At 40.9% G+C, this 25,030-nt stretch overlaps 1 protein-coding gene across 10 annotated transcripts in view; it reads right to left on the minus strand.

Moving 5' to 3' along the window:
- tjp1a (tight junction protein 1a) overlaps positions 1-25,030 on the minus strand; it is a 97,088-nt gene that overhangs the window by 63,832 nt on the left and 8,226 nt on the right. For 9 of the 10 annotated variants that reach the window (XM_034110725.2, XM_034110719.2, XM_034110659.2 and 6 more), the window contains exon 2: positions 18,601-18,799. In XM_034110725.2, the coding sequence (XP_033966616.1) occupies positions 18,601-18,799 (199 nt within the window). Of the gene's footprint in view, positions 1-3,974; positions 4,005-18,600; positions 18,800-25,030 lie in introns of those variants that run through there. The other variant, XM_071206785.1, reaches the window with a different exon arrangement.

Raw genomic sequence — 25,030 nt, forward strand, 5'->3', positions numbered from 1 at the left:
CTGGCCAGAGGAGTAACAACTGCAACAGCTTTCAGACAAACAGGCACAGGCAGGTGGCACAGTTCAGGCTGAGGAGTCAGATAAAAGCAGCTGTATTTCTACATGAATGTTTAAATAACTCAACAAGGAAAAAGAGTGATTAGTTTCTGACTGTTAATGGCTTAATTGGGTCAGTCAAACACTCCTTGTTCTCTCTTTATATTCAATGGAGTTTAGAATATACACTAGAGAAAATAGGAGCTTTTTTGTGTGTGTATTCAGTCACCTTATCAAACCACATCATTGTGAGTTTCAGTAGATGGACAAAGCATATGCCACTTGACTTAATTCAAAATACAAGATATGTACATGTGTTTGATTAGAGATCCGACGTATATTATCTAGATTAGGTGATCTTTCTCGATCTCACGATTCGCTCATTTTGATTTTTGCTAAACAATTTTAGTCAAAACTTTTAAGTATCAGTGACTTTGATGCCTGTAACATAAGTAACATTGGTAGACTGCAAGCAAGATGCCTTTTACTTTTTAAGAAACTTGCCAATTTCCTAAACAAAATGAAAGCAAGAATAACACTTAAACTGGTATAGTTGGTAATTTGTTAAAAAATCAAGTTAATTATTAAATAGATTTTCTAGAAGTAAAATCCATCAAGAATCTTGATATGTAAAAACTGGATTTGTTTCCCCCCAAGCTTCACTTCCTGAATGAACACTTCTGAAATGAATCAGGCCCCTTCACTGAAACTTAACCCCCCCTGTCCTGAGTGTATGACATCACACGCTCCTCCCATGCAAAACACAGCCCTACAAGAGGAGCTGATTTTGTGTTTTTTTGGTAGAACGGAGGAAGGAGAAGCAGTGGAGGATGGGAACCAGAGCCAGCCAGAGAGGAGGATGGAGACACGGCAGCCACGGGGGCCGCTTCAAGCCTGGTGGTGATGAGATGCGATGGGACCCGACCCTGCAGAAGCCCCAGCCTGTGTGTTAGCTGACTAATCCTCTAGCCGTCCAGTGCCAGGATCCAGACTCATCAGCTTTGGTGTTCTCTTGTCAGACTCATTTTTATAACGTCCCAGTGGTCAATTCTAACCACTAATGCCCAACACAACGGCCCCTAATGCCAAGTGATTACGGAGTGCTGTTTTAGCACATTTGTCGCCTGAAAAGAAAGAAAGAGCCACAAGGCCATGCGGGCTGACTCCCTGCTCACAGAACCAGCCTGATGAACTCAGCAGAAAGGCAGCAGCCCTGAAAGCCAGTCTAAGCCACCTCTGTCAGTGTGGGCACTGTGGGGCGGGGGCCGGGCTGGGCGCTGGGCAGGGATTTACAGTGCCCCATTCTGCACCATATAGACAGTTCCTGTGAGCTCATACGTGAGGAGACACTGAATGTGCACATCCAGAGCTTTTCTGCATGCCAGGCAGAGAGTTGCGTTGGTTGGTTTTAAAGGTGCTAGGGAAAAGGGGTGAATGAGGAAAAGCCATAGGAGTAGGAAAGTCGAAAAATTATTTGGTTAAGTTTCATAAACAATGTATTCGCTTGCTGTTAACGGTTACCCAGGGTGTTGCGAATGAAGGGTATGTTGAGCAATATATGTACACAAATATAGGGGCTGCTACTTATGTTAATTGTTGTTATTGATTCATTTGGCAACATTTTTCTCAATGAATTGTTTCTCCAGGTTATTTTCTCCTTGAATGTTGTTTTGTCTGATCAACACATTATACTGTAGGACTCAAAGAAATTCAGTTGACTGCCAAAAAAGGCAGCAGATAATTACAAACAGAGATTGTTTGATATTTCTTTTGTCATGAATTCCACACTCTCAAGCAGCTAAACTCAATATATGAAGAAGGAATTGATAATAAGTAGGTGTAAAAAGAAGCTGCTCCACAGACCATTTTTGAAATTTCAATATATTGGTGGCAAAATAAATGAAGGTCAACAGGATGTCTTCGGTTACGTGAGGCAAACACCAGGATCATTTGACATCCTAGGTTCGGATTCATAATATATGTGCATAATCAGGTTAAAAAGAAAAGAACATTTTAATTGTAAAGTGTGTATGTTGTGTTTGCCTTTGCTGCACCACCAACAGGGACAGAGCTTTGTGTGGAGATGTTATCTCCCTCTGTTTGCCTACAGCTCTTGTATCACCTGGGGCCCCTCAGCTGAACCAGTGCCACTGGCCTGACCATGTGACATGTACAGCAAACAGTATGGAGGTACCACAGCAGGGACGACACCACCAGGGACACACAGTAAAAAACACTTTAAAGCTGCGCTACCTCACTACTAATGTTTACACATTTACACACACAGAGCAAGGAGGTGAGGTCCTGCTGTCGGGTTATTGGTGTCACACACTACTGAGCCAGACAAACAGGAGAAAAGAGGACCATGCCAGGGTTATTCAGAATGGTAACGGGGATTGCAGCAAAGTAAACAACATTAAGTACACACAGTAGCTAACACGTTCTCGTAGGAATGTAGGAATATATGTCCAATCACTTTTAATATGTCCATTTTCATGTTTTAACTAAAGGTAATGAATGAGACACTTCACAGAGTATTTCTGTGCAGTCGCATTTGATATCCTTATGTTTTCTACATGGCAGAATCTTCACCTATATGAAAACAAGTACATCAAATAAGTTATTTAGTTTTTAAACCTAGACGTTTTTAAACAGTATACATATTTAAAGGCAATGTGAACATACAGCTTAAACCATTCAATTGTGATATTTACTATGAAATATTACCACCTAAATAAAACATGGCTGTCTTTCCTCTGTAACTTTTATATCTGTAATTACAGAGTGTATCAGAGGGAACATGATGCAGAGCACAGCTGTAAGGCAGCGATGAGCTCTGTTGTCATGCTGTTAGTCAGTGTGCAATGTGCCAGAGCAGCAGTCCTGCGGGAAGGTCAGACTGCATGACACACTCTGCAGGACCACAGCATTTTATAGCAGAATGTATGTATCACAGCAGTTAACCCTGGACTCAGAGAGAGACATAATATAGCTGTTGTAGTAGCAGTATGTAACTTTAATCATCATTAATCTACACCTACACTTTAATGTTTTGTCATAAATGCAGTCACATTTAGCTCAAGGTATGGTAATCCACTTGAAATGCAGATAGTATTCAGGTGACTTAAATATAGTTTATATGTTACATGGTAAGCCTTGTTTTAAATCTAAATCAGGAATAGAAAGGGAATGGAAATAATCCCCTTTGTATTTATACATAGGCTACACAACATTGTGCATGGACAAGATTAAATGGATTTCACACTGAAATCCGTTCATTGGAAGTTCACACGGAATCACTGGAGGCATTATACAGAAGCTCTATGGGACTGAACGTTTTTCTTGCATACAATTAAATAAAAATTCCAAAATGAACCATGAGGTTGATTTATTTTATTTCAATTGTGTCTAGCATTTTTACCGTGTTTACTTCTCTATTCCGCGGAAATAATTGTCAACAGTTTTATTGGATTCATAAAGTTAATCAGCTCTTTACTTTCTCCATATCTAATTAACTGTCATCACCAACTCTTACAACAAAGATACAACGATTGTAATATTATCCAAATCAGGTGTCAAACTAAATACTACCTTAACAACAACACAGTCAATTAAACTACAGTGTGAACTGTAGGGATACAGAGAACTGGAAGTGGCTCTTTTGTGAAACTTGTGCGGAGAAGAGAATGATCAACAAGAAAGAAATATACTTTGGTGTTGCAATCAACATCTACTTTCACAAACCATCTCCTTTCATCTTTTAACAGAAGGCCAAACATTAAGACCAGCATGAATTAAACATACTAACATCAAACACCAATAAATGAAGGCGACAACGTAAAACCACTCTGCTTCGCGATAACATAAAGCCTGAACAAGGCATTCGTTGAGCTCTGTTCGCATCATATTTGACCAAACTGTGTCTCTTGTTAACTCACCACACATGCGTGCATATGTCTGCACACGGCCTGTCTCCAGCTACAGCTGACCCAGAGGGATGCTTTAGCCCGTGTATGTGTCCCTCTGCCTGCACGAGCGGTATGCAAGTGAGTGACTGTGGGGTGTTCCTCAGTAGCTCACACTGAGAGCAGAGCCAACCTGCTGTGACATCTGTGAGGGCCGTGAGATAATCTACATGACACCGCCACTGATAGGAGTGAAGATATTGATTTAAAAAGCGTCAGATCTAAAATTAGATCCCAATGTATTCTGATTGGGCGCAGGGCACGCACCTCTGTGGCGATATACTCCTATGGGCAGGGCTGAGAGTGGTGATCAAAGCTTTGATAGAAACCCCCGACAGCTCCAGTCCTGAGTAGAGTCAACCTAACAAGGCAGGCCTGACCCCCTGTCCCCTTCCTCCCTCCATGCTTTCTCACTGTGATAACAGAGACATTCCTGAGCTCCTTCCCTGCCTTGCTGCAGGCCTCTCCTTTAATTCCAGTGGAGTGTGTGGAATGTTGGACTGCAGAGCCGAGAAGGCGAATAGACGAGAGGAAATGAACAACCTTAATAACCTTATAGGTCTGTTGTTGTTCCTGGAGCTCAAAGCACCTGGATACCCAATGCAGGATGCACCATGCATGCACACAGGCGCACACACACACACACACACACACACACACACACACACACACACACACACACACACACACACACACACACACACACACACACACACACACACACTCATACACACACACACACACACACACACACACACACACACACACACACACACACACACACACACACACACACACACACACACACACACACACACACACACACAGACAAGCAGGGAGAACATCTGCCATACAGTGTGCAAATCTGGAGCAAGCCTATCCATATGTAGCGTTGTAGTTGGATTAACTATGTAAGTGAATCAGAAGGCTGGATTACAGGAAATGTTGGGATCTTGCAGATAAGACACCATCAGATACATGTACTGCTTTGGATCTCAGCAACAAAATGTCCAAGAACTGACAAGACAGAGAAAAATAGTGTTTATGAATTGATGGCTAAAAAAATAATCATACATTTATTGCACCATGAACTTTTGAATATAGCATTTATACTTAAATATTTTGTATGTTTTAATTAAAATGAGTATAAATGATAGAAATGACCCTACCCATGTGAATCAAATTACCATACCCATCATATTACATCATATTACATAATATAATTGTTCTTTTAAAATGGATGAGCCCCATTAGGAAAGTATTTTTCTTAGAAATATGATCTTCTTTATCATGTACTGTTACCACAACTGTAGATGTATAGCAGAATTTCCAGAAAGTCAGAGTTTGGTCAATTCCCCTCCACAATGAGGTGTGTGTGAGAAACAGAGACAGAGAGAGATGGAGAACTCCAAAGGAGAGGGGGAAATAAAGCTGCTACAGCCAGGTGAGCACATGAGCGAATAAAGTGAAAAGATAAACCAGGTCAAGATCAAAGGGAAAAAGAAAGAGATTTGGCAAATGCTTAATCTATAAAAAAAGGAAAGAGAGGGAACATTCTGTTCTGGGCTTTACAGTCAGAGTGATGGGCTGGAAAAAAAGATGAAGGGCAAAACATATCAGAAAGAGATATACGGCACTGCAGTGCTATTTGGAGCATAAATCTCCACCTCTCCTCGGTGCTTCTGGAAATCAATTCTCTCCATTGGTTGCTGTTTTATTTATGGGTCACCATTAGGGATGAACCATCAGCAGCTATGATGACTTAGAGTTGCTACAGAGAAGGGGGGGGGGTGTCACCAATACATCCAGCTGCATCCCTGGAGAATCACATGAGCAACGACATTTAAGGTTTCACACTTGGATTTAAACTAAACCAGGCGGCCTGTTAATCATCGACCTCGTACAATTCTTAGATCAGAATCTCAAGTCAAGAGCAGCTTCTGACGCTTGTAAATAAAGATTCAAGAAACTCTTAGTCAGCTTACACACAACATGTTTGTTTCTCCACAAATAATCATGCAAAATCACCATTTTAAATATTGTATCTAACAAAGATTTACTTTTATTGTAAATATAGCATAGAAGCATTAAAACAGTTCTGGTCCACAAAATAAATCTCAGTGCAACAAGACAAAACAAATCGTTTGTCAGCTGATCTACAAAGCGGGGTCAACCTAACTCTTAACATGTGTGTGTGTGTGTGTGTGTGTGTGTGTGTGTGTGTGTGTGTGTGTGTGTGTGTGTGTGTGTGTGTGTGTGTGTGTGTGTGTGTGTGTGTGTGTGTGTGTGTGTGTGTGTGTGTGTGTGTGTGTCCTATTGCAGGAATGTGTGTCTGCCTGCCAGTCTCATGACACGAATGCAGCTCCTCACACCGAGAGAGACGATCAAAAACGACAATGTCACTGAGCTGTCACGCTGGCTGTGACTGCACAGACTGACTGTAGTGCTGCAGCTTCCCCTTCGACCTTTTCCAGCACCCGCTCCGCATGTCTCCCTCTCCCTCCCATGAGTCTCCCACCACAACATCTCTACCTGTAATTGCTGCCCACCTGCCTGGCTCCCCCCGTCTGCCTGTCTGTCTGCCAGCCTGCTTCAGGACTAAGGAGGCCAGCCAGCGTTATTAAAAGAAAACAAGCAGGAGTATAACCGGGGAAGCAGGGATATGAGGACAGTTAATCTGCTGGCAACGTCACTGAGGCTCTGAGGGAGCTTCCACTGAAAACCAGCCAGAAACATATATTGTCTGAGGGTGATTCACTGGACAGGACTCCTCTATGGTGGTCAAAAAATAAAAGACCTTTGTTCTTTGCAGGCCCACAGAACTGCCAGCTTAGGGTGGCAGCAGGCAGACTACACTCAGTTTGTCTAAAGCGGCAACAGAAAGACTTAAGGAATACAACTGAAAGGAAAGGAGTGGAGCATTGTTGTTTGTCCGAGTCTTAGAGCTTTCTGGCCGGCTCCATGAAAAGGCGATGACCCATGCATGACAAAATCCCTATCACCTGACTGATCAGTCATCCCCCGCTGCTCTCCTCTCTGCCCCCTCTCTATTTCTTAATGAAATATCTCCAGCTAAGACTCGACACCACCTCATAAATAAGAACAGACGTGCCGGGGAGTTCATATCTCCCTTTTCTGTTCCATCAACAAGAACAAAACATCAGAACATCTTGTGCTTGTAATCTTCTTCGGCTGCACCTCGGGATAACATGTCTTTGTACTTTAATTTCAAGGGGTCTTGCTGGAAAAAAGCTGCTGTCAATGTTGATGCTAAAAACTGACTTTTTATCTCCCTTACAATAGCCACGAGATAATACATCATGTTAAGATAGTTTTACAGGCAGATAATGCTAAATTGCATATTAATCTGTGCCCGCTTCTCTGTTGCTGCCCTCAGCTGCCACTCTGCATGGCACTGAGATCCCCAGTGGACCTTTCTGGAATTTTGATTCCAGCTAATTACATTGTCTGGCACCTGCTTGGCCCATGAAGTCACAGAGATAGCTTCAATACAAGCATCTGTAGACGAACTGTCACAAGTTTTACTGTAGTCAAAATATAGAGAATTAGCCCACATATGAAATTATTTTTTTATTTTTTTACCACCTACAGATAACAATTTGCAAATCAAAAAGGAAGAGACCACCTGCTATGACATGAAAAGCTCAGTTTACTCCTCTACCACACACTCTCTTTCCCCTCTGAGCATTCCTACACAAGCTGATTGGGGTTTCCATGTTAGACAAATGATAAGTGTGCAAAGACGTGTGCTTACTGTATGCAGAAGAGCTAAGGCATCCTGCCTCATTCAGACAGTTAAAATGGAGACCAGAGCTAAGGAGGTCAGTGGTCCTCTCAAAGGCTGCGTTAAGACGGTTAGTGGTGAAACTCTGCCCTCTGCAGGACAAAAGCTCTCATCGACCAGCAGGTTGAATACAGAAGAGCTTCAGGTCTCTTTACAACCTCGCAGTGCTGCAAGAGCGCTATGAGTGGCCACACCAGTGTACTGCACAGTAGTGTTAGAGAAAGAGTAAACACTGGAGTTCTTCTGTTGCTTCCTATAGCAGTAAACAAAAACAAGGAAGGGCTGACAGATAGATACTGATAGGGCTCCTTTTTGTTTGTTGAAAAATGATTGGATAATAACTAAATTAAGATACTTAAAGGAACACAATGTACTCTGTTTGATGTGTCCAAATCATAGACACATAGCTGTATATAACTATTAGTTGTGAATGTCAAAACATTATCCAAACTCTGCAGTCCAAAAGTACGGTTAGTCCTTGGATGAACAATATATATCAACGTAATGTTTGTAATTTACAAGAAATAAAACATAAATGTATGTTTTTATAGATTTAAAAGGTTGATGAGCATTATTCAAACAGTTTCATGCATGCTTAAACACACATAGCAGCTTTAACCCCAAAGACCCCAGAGGTCACTCCGTGTCTCTGTGCTGTGGATGTCAATGAGCTAAGAATGCTGACTCATATTCCACACACACACACACACACACACACACACACACACACACACACACACACACACACACACACACACACACACACACACACACACACACACACACACACACACACACACACACACACACCATGTATATATCACTTCAGGGGACATTACACTGACTTACATGCACTTCCTGGAAACGTATCCTAACCTTAACCATAACCAACCTTAACCTAACCAAGTCTTCACCCTAAAATTAATTATTCCCATTGTGTCCCCATAAGGGAGGTGAGTCACCACACGTGACTGTGTAAACAGATTTAGGTCCCCACAAGTATAGTAATGACAGGTACACAGGTACTCACAGAAGCACACACAGAAGCACACACACACACACACACACACACACACACACACACACACACACACACACACACACACACACACACACACACACACACGCCTCATTTAAATACTGTGTGATGCTATTTTTAGCTTTAAAGCAAGTCTATTATTATTATCTGTTTTGTATTTGCGTGACTAAGAATGAAGTTAAAAATAAAATATATTCTAATAATTGATGTATGTAATGTAGGTCAACTCTCTGTTCTGTTTTTATTTTGGATACAAATATAAAAAGTGCATGTCAGTGTCGTAGACAGCCTTGCTGGAGATCACTCATGAAGTTACTGTTTCAAACTATTTCGACATTATACAAACAGTTACTTATATAAGTCATTCTAATATCTGAACTAAAATAACTTGTAAACAGGTCCCAGCAGCACAGGCCACCTCTGCCTTTTGTAACGGAGGGGTGCGGAGGGGCCATCAAAACTGTGAGCAGAGTACATCCCTCAGCAGGTAGCATCCTGAAATAGCAACCTTGATCCTAATGGTGCACAGCGCTGCCCCTGGCTCCTTACCAATCCATCCTGAGAGCCCCCTGTCCCTGAGCAAGCAGTCCTCCTGAGGCACACACACAGCGACACACACACACACACACACACACACACACACACACACACACACACACACACACACACACACACACACACACACACATGCGCACACACACACACACACACACACACACACACACACACACACACACACACACACACACACACACACACACACACAGTACAGACAGAAAGGCACACACATATCTCCAAGCACACGTCGACTCTGATTCATCCATTTCCTGTAGTTTTACTTGAAATTACTTCAATCATTTCCTTGACTCCTCTCTGCAGCCAACGCCTAACAGCCAGGTTGCAGGTTGGCATCATTGCCTCCCCGGGGACGTCTCACTTTACAAAGTTTCACATTTCTGGTGGTCCATTTAGTTGAGAGGGAAAATAAAAGTCAAACCTGAAATGAGAGCCCCTGGAGGTACATGCATAAAGGGAAAGGTTAGAGCGAGAGATATTTCTGTACAGCTGCAGCACTGAGGAGACTGAGATTGTTAAAGAGAGCAACACACACCGCCAATAAAACAAAGCACAGGGACAGAGGTGAAGCTTTAGTCTGTAACTGATGTGAGGAAGACATCAGATGAGTTAGGGGTTATATTCTGTTTGTATGGTCACAGTTTAGGATTCAGATCTGACCCAGACGGGACTTTAGGTCATAAATAAAGTACTTAAACAAAGACAATAATGAATATATTGAATTTGATGTAATTAAGATCACATTGTGATGTTGTTTTTTCTATCATTGTTTTTTGTTTTTAAACTAGATGTGTGTTGTGTTTTTCTTTTTTGTCGATGTGAGTGAGCCAAAATAAGTCAAAGCTATCAGTGGGAGAAGAGATTTCATTTATATATCATTACGACAGGAAACATATGTACATATCAAACCGCAGCTTCAATTGTCAACATAAATACTTAATACGTTTATTTATTATAGCACCTGTATAGCACTTGTTAATCTCTTATACCAAAGACTAAACACTTCATGAACTGCGGAAGACAAAAAGCTAAATATTAGAGACACTAATTTCTGAAATACACTTGAGTTAAGGGGAAGGAAATAAAGTCCTTTTCATCAACAAGAGAAGCAGAGTGAAGAAGGATAAGACGATGTGAAAAACAACTTGACCATCTTGTATTCAGACCTTGGGTTGCATTTCTTTTATCTTTCTGTAGGCCTATATACTTTTTAGCAATTAATGAAAATATTATTTTCTCGGGTGTTTGTTGTTTGACTACTTCTTTGATCGCCAATTGCAGCCCATGGCTAAAGTACAAAGATGCTGCTTTTTCACAATGTGAATTTAATGTTGCTTTTTTAAATGAACTGCATGCCTACAGCGTGTACTGCTTTCTTTTACACTTCCCTTTCTCCACTGATATAAGTCATTGAATGGGCTTTCATAGTGTACCGTGAGTCATTGAATATAATAACAATAACGTCATTAATAATGTTGAATATATACAATAACATACATCAGTGATTTGTGAACAATGATATAGTGGCTTAAAACAGATTCTATGATAATAAAAAAAAAAGCACCAATGGTAAAATCTTGCAATTAAATTTTTGACAAATTCGCTGAAATAAATAAAAAACCCTTTGGCATATAACCAACCTCTACAACCAGTTTTTTTTCTCTGTGCACCCTCGACATAACATCTGCCCACCATTCACATGACTTTAACCTCTGTGTGTTATCACCCTAACCTCCCACACCCAGGACACAGTAATTGTGTTGCCATGGAAACAGAGGAGAAGACCTAAATTGTGAGCTGCTGAGAATCCATCCCATCTCGTTAGACGATGCTGCTGCCGCTGCTTCCGACACGTGGTGAAGATCATCGCTAATAAATGAACCCAATCTACATTATGTAAATGATCCAATCTACTGTAAGGGTTTACGTCACAGTGCAGGTATCACAGCCGGACAAATAAATAAATTACAATTGAAAACACTCCACACTACAAGGTGTTGTAATTGCCTTTAAGTGTGTTAAATTATTCAGAGCAAATACATTTCAGCACTGAGACCTGCACTAGAAATGGAGCTGGGACCAAAACAGGGATGGAGCTAAAATGACATCAAAGCACAAAAAACCACTGAGGAAACACTGTCAGCAGCGAGGGTTAAAAGTGACTAATACATGTCTAAAAATAGATTTGCATGAGGATACAACCGCACTAAATGCTTTTCTGGCACAAGTATAGTGAGCGCATCAGAAGAATAGCATTGTATATGAACTATGAAGAGAAATCACTGTAGATATGAGCCACTGCGCTGTCAGCTGGCCTGATTGGATCAATGAACTTAATTCCACTGCTTTGTTAAGCAAACATCGCAAGACGGGTAAAGTGCTTAATGTTATTTATTCAATATTGACAACTACCTACGTGGTGGTGAGAAAAACATTTTTATTAATACACTGTAAACAAACATGAAGAAAAAAGAGCATGAAGGTGAAAACAATAGGTCACCAGCTTTAGCACGTTAAATCAATACTATAGAACAGGGCGGGGCTGAGCGTGTGGCCGTGTGAGCATAACAACGCTGCTCCTGTCCTTCTATCCATCTTCCCATCTCTCTCATGCTATCCCGCGCCCTCCAGTAATTCCTCCATGCCTCCTCTCTGTCGCCGTTTAAGATAAGACCACCGGACATATGAAGACACACTTCCTGCAATGTATGCAGCCAGGCATCTCCTCTGCTAAGATTGACCACACACACACACACACACACACACACACACACACACACACACACACACACACACACACACACACACACACACACACACACACACACACACACACACACACACACACACACACACACACACACACACACACACACACACAAGCACATACGCACTCCCCACCGAGAGTGATTGATTTATATAATTCAATCTCATGTGAACGGTTCCATATGACGCTGTGTAAAATAAGGCTTTCTCACTTGCATGCTGTTGCTGTGGGTGTCATAGATCATTGCTTCATCTATAGAGCCAACATTGATCCTGCCGGCCCTTCCTGCCTGACATTACGATGGGCCGCGGGATGAGCTAACGTGAGGGGCAGGGCGCGTGTCATTATGCAGAGGACTGCGTGTCTTTAAACAGCTAATGAATCACTGGGATCAAAATCAAAGCCATAGGGAACCCGAGAGCTACAGCCTATGGATTTGCTGCTTATTAATGTTGAATGCAATTAATGAGTGGCTTCATCGGATGTTACAGATAGCAGGCATGAACCTGTACAAGCGATCAATTAATATAAATGCTGGAAAAGCAACAAAAACTGAAAAGTGAGAAGTACACAGAGAGTAAACGTGAGTGAAAACCAACACCTTTACTATATTTAGCTACTTCTAACATTATTTTGTATGTAATAATTGTTTATGTTTTTACCTATGGTTTTTATCAATACACATTAATCAACATTTGTGTTTCCACCTCTATGTTATCATGCCAGAGTCATTCACTAATGAGCTATTTTTATCCTCAGTCCCTGAGCAAGTTATGACAAGTAGTGGTCTTAAACTATCAATACAATGCTTCAACAAGCACTTCAGTATAATATATTACAATCCAATAAAATATAACACAACAGAATACATAAATGCACAACAAAAGCAGCAGATACTGGATGTATAAACATGCAGCTAATTATCATCGTTATTATATTAGATAATTAAGTCAGTGGAGGATTAAAAACTACGATATTTAAATCGTGAAGCTAGTTTGAACAGTTTATCTGATGATATCAATGTAGTTTATCTGTAACAATGCATTATATTTAAATGGATTATACACTAAGTTTGGGAGCAAAGCATATAGTAGTTATAGCTGTCAAAATAAATGTAGCGGCTTGAAAAGTAAAAGATGTGTTGGACACATAATAGTAGTATAACATCGAAATATCCAAGTGATAAATAAGTACTTTCAAACTGTTCTTAGGGACAGCTGTTGGGTTAACATAAAAAGTTACCAATCTTTTTAAATGTTGCATAATCTTATAATGTATTATGCTGAGACAAACCAAATGTCTCCTTCTTTATAACATCATATATAGCATATGTGCAGATTTGTAACACCAAATACCATAACACACATAAAAACCTAGAGTGAGAAAAAGAGAGAAGTGTCAGTGAGAATGAAGTGATGTGAAAACATGAATATTCAATTCATATTTAACAAAGCATACATACTGTATGAAATAGCACATGCCTCTCTAATGTGTCTGTTAGTGCAGTACACATTAATACTCTGCAGCCAAGACACCTGCCTGCTTTAAAGGGTGAGCCTTAGAGGAAACAGAAACAAGAATATTCAAACCGACTATGTCTGACTATATCAAACGACCTAATGTGACTTCAAAGGAATTCAAATGGGTAACTATCTTCTTCATCCAGTATCTTTCATTTTTCATGGTTTGTAAATGAAAGCCTTATTATCCTCCAAATAAGCTGGTGGCCACATTAATTACAAACGTACACATTCAGCTACTTTTGTCTGATGTCTGTATTTAATTTCCATAATGACGAAGAGTATGATGATCCCAGAAGCTAAGCGCTACTTTAATTTGTTCAGAAAATACCACTGTTACTGTCACACCATTCCCCATGCAAGACACACACATGCACAGTAGAGGCCCATAGCAGGCACATGTAACAACAGACGCTTTTCAGTGGCATGTTTCAACTCAGGTAAGATAAATGACTTGTATGTGAAATGCAATTTTGCCCTGTTGTGCCTTGAAAACAAGGGCTGAGATGAATGAGCTATAAGGTGTCTCCTGTCTATCCGGGGGAAATATATTCATCTTATGGGAACATCCTGCACCCTGTTGTCAAACCATTCTCTCATCTCTCATAGCGCCATCCGTGTCATAACCTCCACTCCTCCCTCGCATTCATCACTCCTGCTCTGTAATCTCTCCTTTCTGCTCTCTCTGTCAGTCGCTGTCTGAGTGTTTTCCTTATTTAGTCTGTACCCAGCAGCTTCAGCAGAGTACATGATGAAGTGTATAACACTACACTCAAAAAGTCTGGAAAAAAGGGCACGACAGATGCCTTTCAAATGAATAAAATAATTGGCTGCTGTTTTTCTACAACAGATTTATAAATATTTGGTATTTCACTATAAGATTCACTGAACAGAAATCATTTCACTATACATGCTATAAACATGTAGCATGCTGTAAAACAGTTCTGCTAAATGCTTACTGTACATGGTGTATTCGAGTAGCCTGTTATGAACCCACCTGTGTACATACTTATGCTAAAATATGGGAAATGTGCCAAAATAGCATCCAACATGCGTGATCTGCTAATATGACCGGACTAAACTGGGGCGAGAACTCTGTCCAGCTGAGCAGCTGTTTCCAGCAGTGGGGTTAACGTCAGCTGCAGTGAACCACACACCACTCCATCATGGAGATCAGGTATGCAGATTATTGGATATAAAACCAGTCAGACTGAAGTCCTTTGAAGGGAAATTCGGGTAACTTGATTTACTGTTAAAGACAGTTTTAATTATTAGATGTGTAACAAACGTTAGTCCGATCTAATTAATATCCTCTAATGAAGCTGCAAGAGGTGCAGGTTTTCTTCTGTATGTAATACTTTAACACTATGATTACTCTGCAATTCTAAATTAAAGTATTGTGGTGTTTACTTGATATGTTTTCGTAACCCTAAATAACTCCTAATTGTGTGCCGTATAGATCATGAAAGTTGTTAAAAAGGTTTTTGAATGGAAAGTGTATTATTGGTTAAATGCTTTACATTTGCAAAAATGTACACAGGATTCACTTTACTGTGTTTAACCAAACCTAATCATACAGGTTGCAGATCAGACCATGCTCATCTGATAGATTTTCGGAAAAATAAACCAGGTCTTTAAAGGTACTGACCCTTCTTCGACTTTTTTTAACAGCCTAATTGGAATATTAAAGCCACAGTGCAGCAGGATTTATCGGGAATCAAACCAGAGTGGCACCTCATGGATTTCTCCAAAACAGTGTGTACTTTCAAGGACTAAAGACTATCAGCTCACACAATACAGCGACACACATACACACCCATACACACACATCTACCCATTGACATGAGTGTAAGGAATCAATCCCCCACAGTGAAGTAAACATTGGCAGCTTCTTTGCATTGGAAGACAGACAGGAGCCATCGCTTTGTATTGAATAAATAACAGCTGAAATCCCAGGTGAGTTCCACAGATTTCAGATTCTCTTCTCCACGGACTTCACAGGGTTGTTTTTTTCCTCACACAAAAATAGCTGCAAGTGAAAGAAAGAAAACACTACATTATGATGTAGATTATTTCTCCCATCTATTATTCATGCTTCAGACTTAAACTCATGTACATCTTATGATGGTCCACAGAATTGTAAGAGGAAGGCTAATGTATTTTGCGTAACATGCTTCATGCATCCCATCATGTTGCATAGAGTGAGAGCTCAGTGGGATGAAATGGATGCCGAGGCCTTTTTTTAGTGCATCCTCGATATTCATAATGGAGGAAAGGAGGCGAGCTTGGTTATATGCAAACTTTTACCTCAGCTGAATATTATAAAGCCTATAACATGACGGGTATGCAGTGCACTGAGATTACTGTGAGTGGACATTTACTCCACAGGTTCTCTTTAGGCTGCGTTCGAAGACTATCCTTGTTGAAGCATTGTCTTTAAAGATAGAACTGGGAAGCATCACTATGACTATTTTTTTAAATCTTTACAGTGATGTCTGAAATACAGCTGAATGCACACTAGGGTTTTTAATGTAATTTGCAGATTAGGAAACGTAAGGCTTCGGTACCTGAGCAAATAACAGCCTAAAAAACTGTGAGATAAATGTCTGTAATGCAAAACACACCTTGTTTTTACCAATGGCAACACAAGTAATGTGCTATGCAAAAGAGCAAAACAGCTGCAATTGTATTTTAACTTACATGATCAACGGGTCTTCACAAGTTGTAGGACCAAGTGTTAGTTATTGGTGGTTAATTTCACTAGTGATCATTGTATCGGTTATAAAATGAACTTTATCATATTAAGTTCATGTTAGTCAGAAAAGCAAACGTATTACTAATAATGTTAATGAAGGTCTTGTTTAATGTTCCCAACAGATTCATGTTTGAATACATTGTGAACAGGCTTGTTTCCTTCCTCTACCTACCGAAGAATGTAGACCGCAGCGGCAGCTACAGGTCTGAATTGAATTTACAGAAATGAAACCTAACAGAAATCACAACATTGTATTAGATATTTTCCATAAATGTTTCAGCCCCTTTTACAGCATTTGCAGGGTTAATAAACACATCTCCCACTCAACTCAAAGTACACCACCACCACTGATATAAGGTCTTGTTTTCGTGAATGACAAAACAGTAAAGTCACTTCTAACCTTCATGCCTCTACAGCTCCAGTACAACCACTTGATCTTAATTACTTCAACCATGTCTGAAAAGTAAAAAAACAACAGCTTGGATTCAGGCCAGAAACTCACTGCCAATAATTGTCGACCAGAGCACTCATGGATATTTCTAAAAATCAATTAAATACTTTCGCCTCCGTTTCAAAATGAGAAAGTAGCAGGAAACTCCATCCCAGCAGTCATTAAAGTGACAAGACTCGATCAACCTGTGTGTGTGCGTGCGTGCGTGCGTGCGTGTGTGTGTGTGTGTGTGTGTGTGTGTGTGTGTGTGTGTGTGTGTGTGTGTGTGTGTGTGTGTGTGTGTGTGTGAGTGTGTGTGTGTGTGAGTGTGAGTGTCTGTGTCTGTGTGTTGTGTTCTGAATGGATATCTCTCTGCTGTGTCATACCACCCTGCAACTTCATTCAACCCTCCATCCGTCACCAATTTTGGGTTACCTTGTGTGAACTATATTACTAACGAGTCACACTCCTGGAGAAGAATAATGACTCCTCACAAAAGCACAATTAGGGCCAGCCATAACACCCCATGATGAGTTCTCTCTCTCTCTCTCTCTCACTCACACACACACACACACACACACACACACACACACACACACACACACACACACACACACACACACACACACACACACACACACACACACACACACAGTCAACAGGGAGAAGAAGGACAGGGGGCAGACGAGGAAAGATCACAATGTGGACATTTATTAAAGGAGACATCTACAGAGAGTGGAGACAAAGAAAGTAAAAGTGAGGACAGAGAAAGAGAGAGATAGAGAGACATTGAATAGTGATGTTCAGGAGAGATATGTATCTGTATCTGTGTGTCCACTGTGGTCCCATGCCACAACAAAAACAGCCTTACCAAGCATGCATTAGTAGCAGGTTGGCATGCTCTTACATCATAAACCGTTGGTTGCTTTCCCAAAAGCCACATCACTTTCTCTCACACACACACACACACACACACACACACACACACACACACACACACACACACACACACACACACACACACACACACACACACACACACCCCTACACACACACACACACACACACACACACACACACACACACACACACACACACACACATACACACACACACACACACACACACACACACACACACACACACACACACACACACACACACACACAGGTACTCACAGAAGCACACACGCACAAGTACGCATGAGTTGAGCGGAGGAAAGAGAGGGCCAAACGCAGTTCTCAGCTCACTGGACAATTCCAGAGTTAGGAAGGGTTTTAAGGTCCAAGCAGCTTACCCAGTCATTTATCAGATTAATACTTTTCATGAGAATAAACCAGTCATAGAGAGAAACATATGGAATGTGTTCAACTGTGCTCATCTGAAAATCAAAGAAATATTGCATAACCAAAGGTCACGCCTGTGTGTTTGTGTGTGTGTATTAGCGCTGCTGCTTGTGTAAATGTTAAATCTGAATTCACCCATAAGCAGAACATATGTTTTTGGATTTCTTGTTATTTTATATGTTCAACACAAACAAAAAATAATAATTACTTTCGACTTGAATTGTTTATGAGAATCAAACAATTGTTTAGAGGATTGATCAAAAAATCAGCATACTAATTCATAATCATTGTTGGCAGCCTGTTCACCCTGTCCATCTATGTGTGTACATGTTGGTGTGATCATGTGATCAGTGGGCCTTACATTGGAGTCGAGCAGATCCATGCTGTCCAGGCTCTTGCTGCGGTGAATGCGGCCTTTGATGCGACGCAGGGAAGGTTTGCCCTGGCTCATGGGCAACGAGAGGGTGGAGATGGCCATAGCACCCCCGCTAGCACCTGTAGGCCCATCTGAACACCCGGGAGCACCTGAGGGGGATGTGTCTTCATCTTGCGGAGTCACCCTGGGAAGAAAATAAAACCCGACATTAGTAATCACGCAGAAGTTTTGGTCAACAAAGTAATTGAAGACAAGCATATTTGCCCCTGTTCAAAGTCACACACATGCAGTATTGTGAAAACCCCAACAATTTGTCTTTGCAGAACTATAGCTGTGTTTACTAGGTTTCTCTTAATCTTTACCCAATCCCTTACTGAAATCATGTTAGGACAGGAAGTGGACGGTAATCAGGGCATTTAAAGCTGCATCAGTGTTGGTTCTAGCTGCAGCAGGAAACTGTCTGCAGCTGCTTTTAGCTGGTGAGCACGGTAAGTATTTAGCTGCTAAAGGGCCAGATATTTCCCCTAGTAACTGTGTGCATGTAAATGTCACCTAAAAGTGTCACCTAAATTCCCCTTGAAGCATTAAATTGTAACCTTACATTGATACTGTGACATTTCAGTTGAGGCTTTAATTGATAGTTGATTGGGAAGTCTGCGTATGTCTTAAACTCTTGAATGTTTCTGATGATGAATAGCTTGTGGGCTCAACAACTTGACGTAACCACATCCATTAAATACCACATGATTCAATGATCAAGCCTTCTCAGAAGAACAATCCACTCTGCCAGCAGGCACTGCAGCGTATCTGAGGGATGCCTGGAGGATCTTAGTGACATAACTTCCCTCTTGCTGCCTTTACTTTTTAAAGGACATCCTCTCCTGTTGGCTGGAGTTGCATTCCAGCATGTGTGAATAATTGGGCTGAATGTCAGCGGGTAGCTTGCAGATGGCGAGTAAGGAGCTTCTACTTGTCTTCCATTATGAAGCCACAGTGAAGCTGATTTGCTTCTTGCATGCACGGTTGCAAAAGGGGGAAAACATACTTGATTCATCTTTTGGACCATTTTACAAGCAAATGTTCCAAAAGTGTGGTGCTGCCATCTTAAATGTGGCTATATTTATACAAATCGATTATCTTTGGGTTTTTGAGTTTTGGGAAACGGTGTTGGACGTCTTTACAATTGATGGACATTTGATAGAGAAAACCATTAATCACTCAATAGAGTTGCGGCCCTATAGCCAGAAGTGCACTCACAGCTGCATGAAGCTGCTTCAAGAGAAGATGGACAACCTTTTGTGGAGATAAAACTGACTGGCAGCGTGTCTCTCTAGTCATGGAGAGGACTGGTTAAAGGCACAAGATAAAACAGGTGCAGTCAATCACAAGAAGCAACAGCAACGCTACAAAGATAGCAGATCCAGACACTGTTTACGTCTGGCAGCAGCTGTTTGAAGTCCATTAAGTCACACTCTGATGTTGGCACTTAAGACCAAATAAACAGTCAAATTAGGAAACAAGTCCTAATTAATGAGCATCCATTCATTAGAAATTGCTTCCTAATTTGTCCACTGACACAACGATGTTCTATAAATCCTATAAATCCTTTCAAATGCAATGCTTACATTTCCAAAACATACTGTATACATCATTTGATAATCTTATTGCCTTTCATTCATGACATACTTTGTGGTATAGGACCTTAATGCTTATACTTTCGTATGGTTCCATAGAATAATGCTGACTGCTCCCAGGTTAATGGTACCTAATGGTAAGTGGTAATTAGTGCCACTGAATCCCTGTCCTCTACTGTGACCTGTACACAATGTCCACTCCCACGTGTGTATTTACTAACAGCCAGGACACAAAGACTGAATCCCTGTAGCTGTAATCCCAGTGTTGCTTTACAAGGAGATTCCATTTACACATCCAGCAGCAGCTTATGCAGCTCTGTGGGCTTTAATACTGTTTCTAAGAATGAGGAGTGCTTAGGTAGAGAGTATCTGTGGGGCTCAAGGAGGGGACGAGGCAATCTGTAGCTTGGCTTTCATACAGTCAGGGCCTTCTTTAAACTATTGTGAAAGTTAAAAACAAAACAAGGCTACTTAACACAAATAAGTTTCCAAAATCAGGTGTCAACTTTTAAATCATTGGTGACCACTCCATTGAAATAGCTATTTCAAAATCACTTTTAAAGCAAAGTTGAATTTGAAAACATATTCGTGCCCATAGTCTTATTTTGATGTGTCATTTCAAGGAAAACAAACAAAGACATGATAGCACATTCTTTTTTTCATTTACTTCTATTTGTCTTTCTCTTTTGTAGATTGCACTATGCAACACAGGCTTGCAGTGTTATCGGAGCCATGCATGAAAATAGAAAGACGGAACCACAGTTTTTGGGTTGTAAAGTCCAAGGGCAGTATAAACATTGCGGTACAAATATTAAAACTTGACAGAACACCAGAAGGAGCTGAAGCATGATTGCTCACTTGCTGCTGGCCTCTGAATGATTTATCATCAGTGATGCTTCAGGATTTGAGTTAGAGCCATGCAGGCCAGTGGATTAGACACAGCCTGTCTGTCTGTGCAGACTGAAGTTAGTTTCACTTCTCACTGCCTCTGGAGGAAGACTAACTCACAAACAGGCTGTAATGCCCTCACAATGTGTACCCAAAGTGACCCCTTCGGTGCACACAACAGTGTACAGCGCAGAAATAAATAGAAAAATTAGGCAGTGACTTCATTAAGTTTATGAATATTTTATGAGGTTTTGCCTAAAATAGAGAATCTGCCTCCTGCCCTGGATTTTAGAGGTCATTAGTAGAGAAGATTACCTCATCCCAGCAGTGTGTGCATGCTCAGACCTAGTTGTAGAAAAAATATGCATTACTTAATTCACTGCTGATAATGTATTAGAGTAAAAGTATGTTCCTCCATTAGAATATTGTTACACTAAAAATATCATTAATTACAGACATAAAATGAATGTAATTATGATCTTGAAGTTATATTTCACAGCACTACAGCCTTCAACCCACTACAAACACATACTAGAGTGGTGCAGGGATGACGTATTTACCCGGAAATAAGCTGCGCATGGACAAAAAAAGCGATGGGATTTCTCCATAAGATTTTGGAAAATAGCTCGAAATAAGGTCTGTGGAAAACGAACCTGTTTGATAAATGCACGTTTTGTTCAGCCGGATAATATCCACATGTCTACCCTACTTTTCGAATCATAAATCTAATCGCCAGAAGCAAAATGCTAACGTTATGCTATAAACGAACTACAGCAGGGTCGCACGACTTCAACGTCACGCCAACTTAAGATCGATATTCAAAAATACACATTAAAAATTGTACAAGTTGAAGCGTTTGTTTGAACAGTTTGAAAGAGCGCAGGTACTTGCTTTCAAGCAGAACAAGGGAAAACAAACTTAGAGGGAGTGTTTACGTGTTCGGCGTAATGACGTACAACGGCCTCGACAACTTCTGTAGTCCTATTCAGCCACTCGGTAACAACCATCGTTTTTTAGACACGTAAACTCTTCAGAAATCACCAGTGGGGTCACTGCTGATGTATTTAATGTCATAGAACAAAACGTGATCCGTCTCTTACACTTGTGTCAACCACAGACCTTATTTACAGCTATTTTCCCAAATCTATGGAGAAATCCCATTGGCTCTGAGACGAGGGAACCGGTAGTGGTAAAACTCACTTCCGGGTTTTAGGACTCGTTCCTGCACCACTCTATTACAAGTTCAACTTAAGCCTTGCAAACAGCAGTTGACAAAACAGTCTTAATACAGCAGCCCGTTTGAAGGTTTTAATCATGTTACAGACATTTTATCGGCAGTTGCAGTTTGCCAATTTGTGTAGCTTTGAATTTCCATTTTGAATTTGAATACTGAAATGCTCGAAAAAAGCTTCAACAGATTAAAAAATATCCACGTCAGCTAATAAATAGATAACAATAGTGCAAACTCCATCTTCTAATGAAGATCGTGGCATAGGATTAGAAGCTTCAGAGGAGCCACTAAACGGACCATCGACATGAAATCCCTTTCTCATCCCTCAGGACAGACATTAGACATTTAGTGGAGGTCATGACCTCTTCCATCATTGTAAAACTATACACTTTAAAAAAAAGCTAAAAAATATGCTGTATATGTTCAATATTCTGCCATTATGGGAGGACAATTTGCATAAAAATGAATAAATAATAAGACTCACGTGTGTTGAGGATAGAGGTTTTAAAAATATCATATCGAATATATTAAACAAATATTATGGTGTATTTTACAATATGAGCAAATCTATCCTATACAGCAGATTAATATTACTGCAAACTTTCGAATGAAGGTGGTTTCCATTTAAAAAGACCTTGATGATTATTTGGTCAAAATACTGTTTTCTGGCTACTGTTCATATTTCCTATACTATACTCTTTACTACACTCACTAGCTTTTATCAGTCTCCAACTTACAGAAGGGCCAGTTATATTTAACATATATGTTTAAATGTCAACCATTGTAAATTAAATAAAGAGTATTTAAAAAAATATTATAAAAGTGGCGTATGTCTTTTAAGCTTGTAGACACCAGTTTAATTAGCCTGCTCCATTGGTGTGGAAGGTGATGGGGGGCCTATAGGGGCCCCTCCTGTTCCCTCAGAGCTGGGAGTGTGACAGATCTCCAGATGGAGAGCCCTCTGCAGAACAATTGGTTCTGCTCAGTGTGAGGACTAGAGGGACGAAAGCAGGTATGTCTCATCATCATCCTGACACTTTTACCTAGGCAGAAATGCATCCACAGTCTCACTCTCTCACACACAGTCACACACACACACACACACACACACACACACACACACACACACACACACACACACACACACACACACACACACACACACGCACACACACACACACACACACACACACACACGCACGCACGCACGCACACACATACCATGTATACATCACTTCAGGGGACATTACATTGACTTACATGCATTTCCTGGAGACTTATCCTAACCTTAACCATAACCAACACATGCCTAACCCTAACCCTTACCCTTACCCTTACCCTTACCCTTACCCTAACCCTAATCCTAATCCTAAACCTAACCAAGTCTTCACCCTAAAATTAATGATTCCCCTTATGGGGACCTCCATTTTGTCCCCATAAGGGAGGTGAGTCCCCACACGTGACTGTGTAAACAGATTTAGGTCCCCACAAGTATAGTAATGCTAGTCCACACACACGCACGCACACGCACACACACACACACACACACACACACACACACACACACACACACACACACACACACACACACACACACACACACACACACACACCTCCTCCACCCAGGTGGCTTTTTAGTGTCTCTCTAGGGAGGATTGCTACATTATGTTTTTACTTCTTCTATATCAGCTTTTATTACAGCTGACTGTCCTCTAAACAAACAGAGCTGTGATGGGGGGGGGGCTTTAGATCCAGGTGATTTTCCTTTGGTCATATCTTCCAGTTCATCAAGTGACAGCAGTGCATCCAAAATAGCTCCACTGACTTCTCATTTTGCTATTTATATACAAGACCTTTTTTTTTAAAAAGAGCTTTCGCCCCGTCAGTATGTTAATCAGGTTTCTTTCCATTTAAATTCACTCAGTAGATAAAGGGTCACTATTTCAAAGGTAGAACAGAATAAAAGTCAGAGAAAAAAGCCAACGGTGAAAGAAAAAGGGTCCAGAAAACAAAAAGCATAATGCAACAGGACAAAGGACAGAGGGACACTGTCAGCGTATGGCTCAGAGGTCGTCCTGCCTGCTTCGTAATGCCTGACTGTTCAGCTGGAAGTGATGGCAGCCAATGCACATGCATCATTCTGCTCACGGGCTCCCCCCCTACTTCAGGGGACAAGTGGTGACAAGAGGTGCATGACACATCCTGCTTTATCAAGATAACCTCAGTGACCCTCCCTAACAGAATAATGAAACAGATGACAAATATGTTGGTCGGCTAATAACATCCTTGAAAAAGTCTGATGAAGGAACAAGAAAACAAGGAAACAAATTAAAGCTTGTTATTTACTGGTTGGGGTTTGTAAGCTGTTTGAAAGCCACCTGGGCAGACGAGGATGCGACTGGAAGTCTGCGCCAAGATCAAGACTGTGATCGGGCCAGACAGGCTGACAGATGGGAAGACCAGATTAGGCATATAGACATGTATCAAACAAGGCGGGACAACGCTCATGTCCGAGCGCTGTCTGACCCCCGTGGAGAGGAGGGTAACAGGCAGGTCAAGTGTGAATAACAGACACAAACTCAACCTTAGGGCACAATAAGACTCCATGTATGGGCAGAGGGCTGCTGTGAAGATATATTGTGCTAAATGTGGAGAGTAGCTG

The sequence above is a fragment of the Pseudochaenichthys georgianus genome, chromosome 3 (assembly GCF_902827115.2).
Source record: "Pseudochaenichthys georgianus chromosome 3, fPseGeo1.2, whole genome shotgun sequence".
Classification (NCBI taxonomy): Eukaryota; Metazoa; Chordata; class Actinopteri; order Perciformes; family Channichthyidae; genus Pseudochaenichthys; species Pseudochaenichthys georgianus.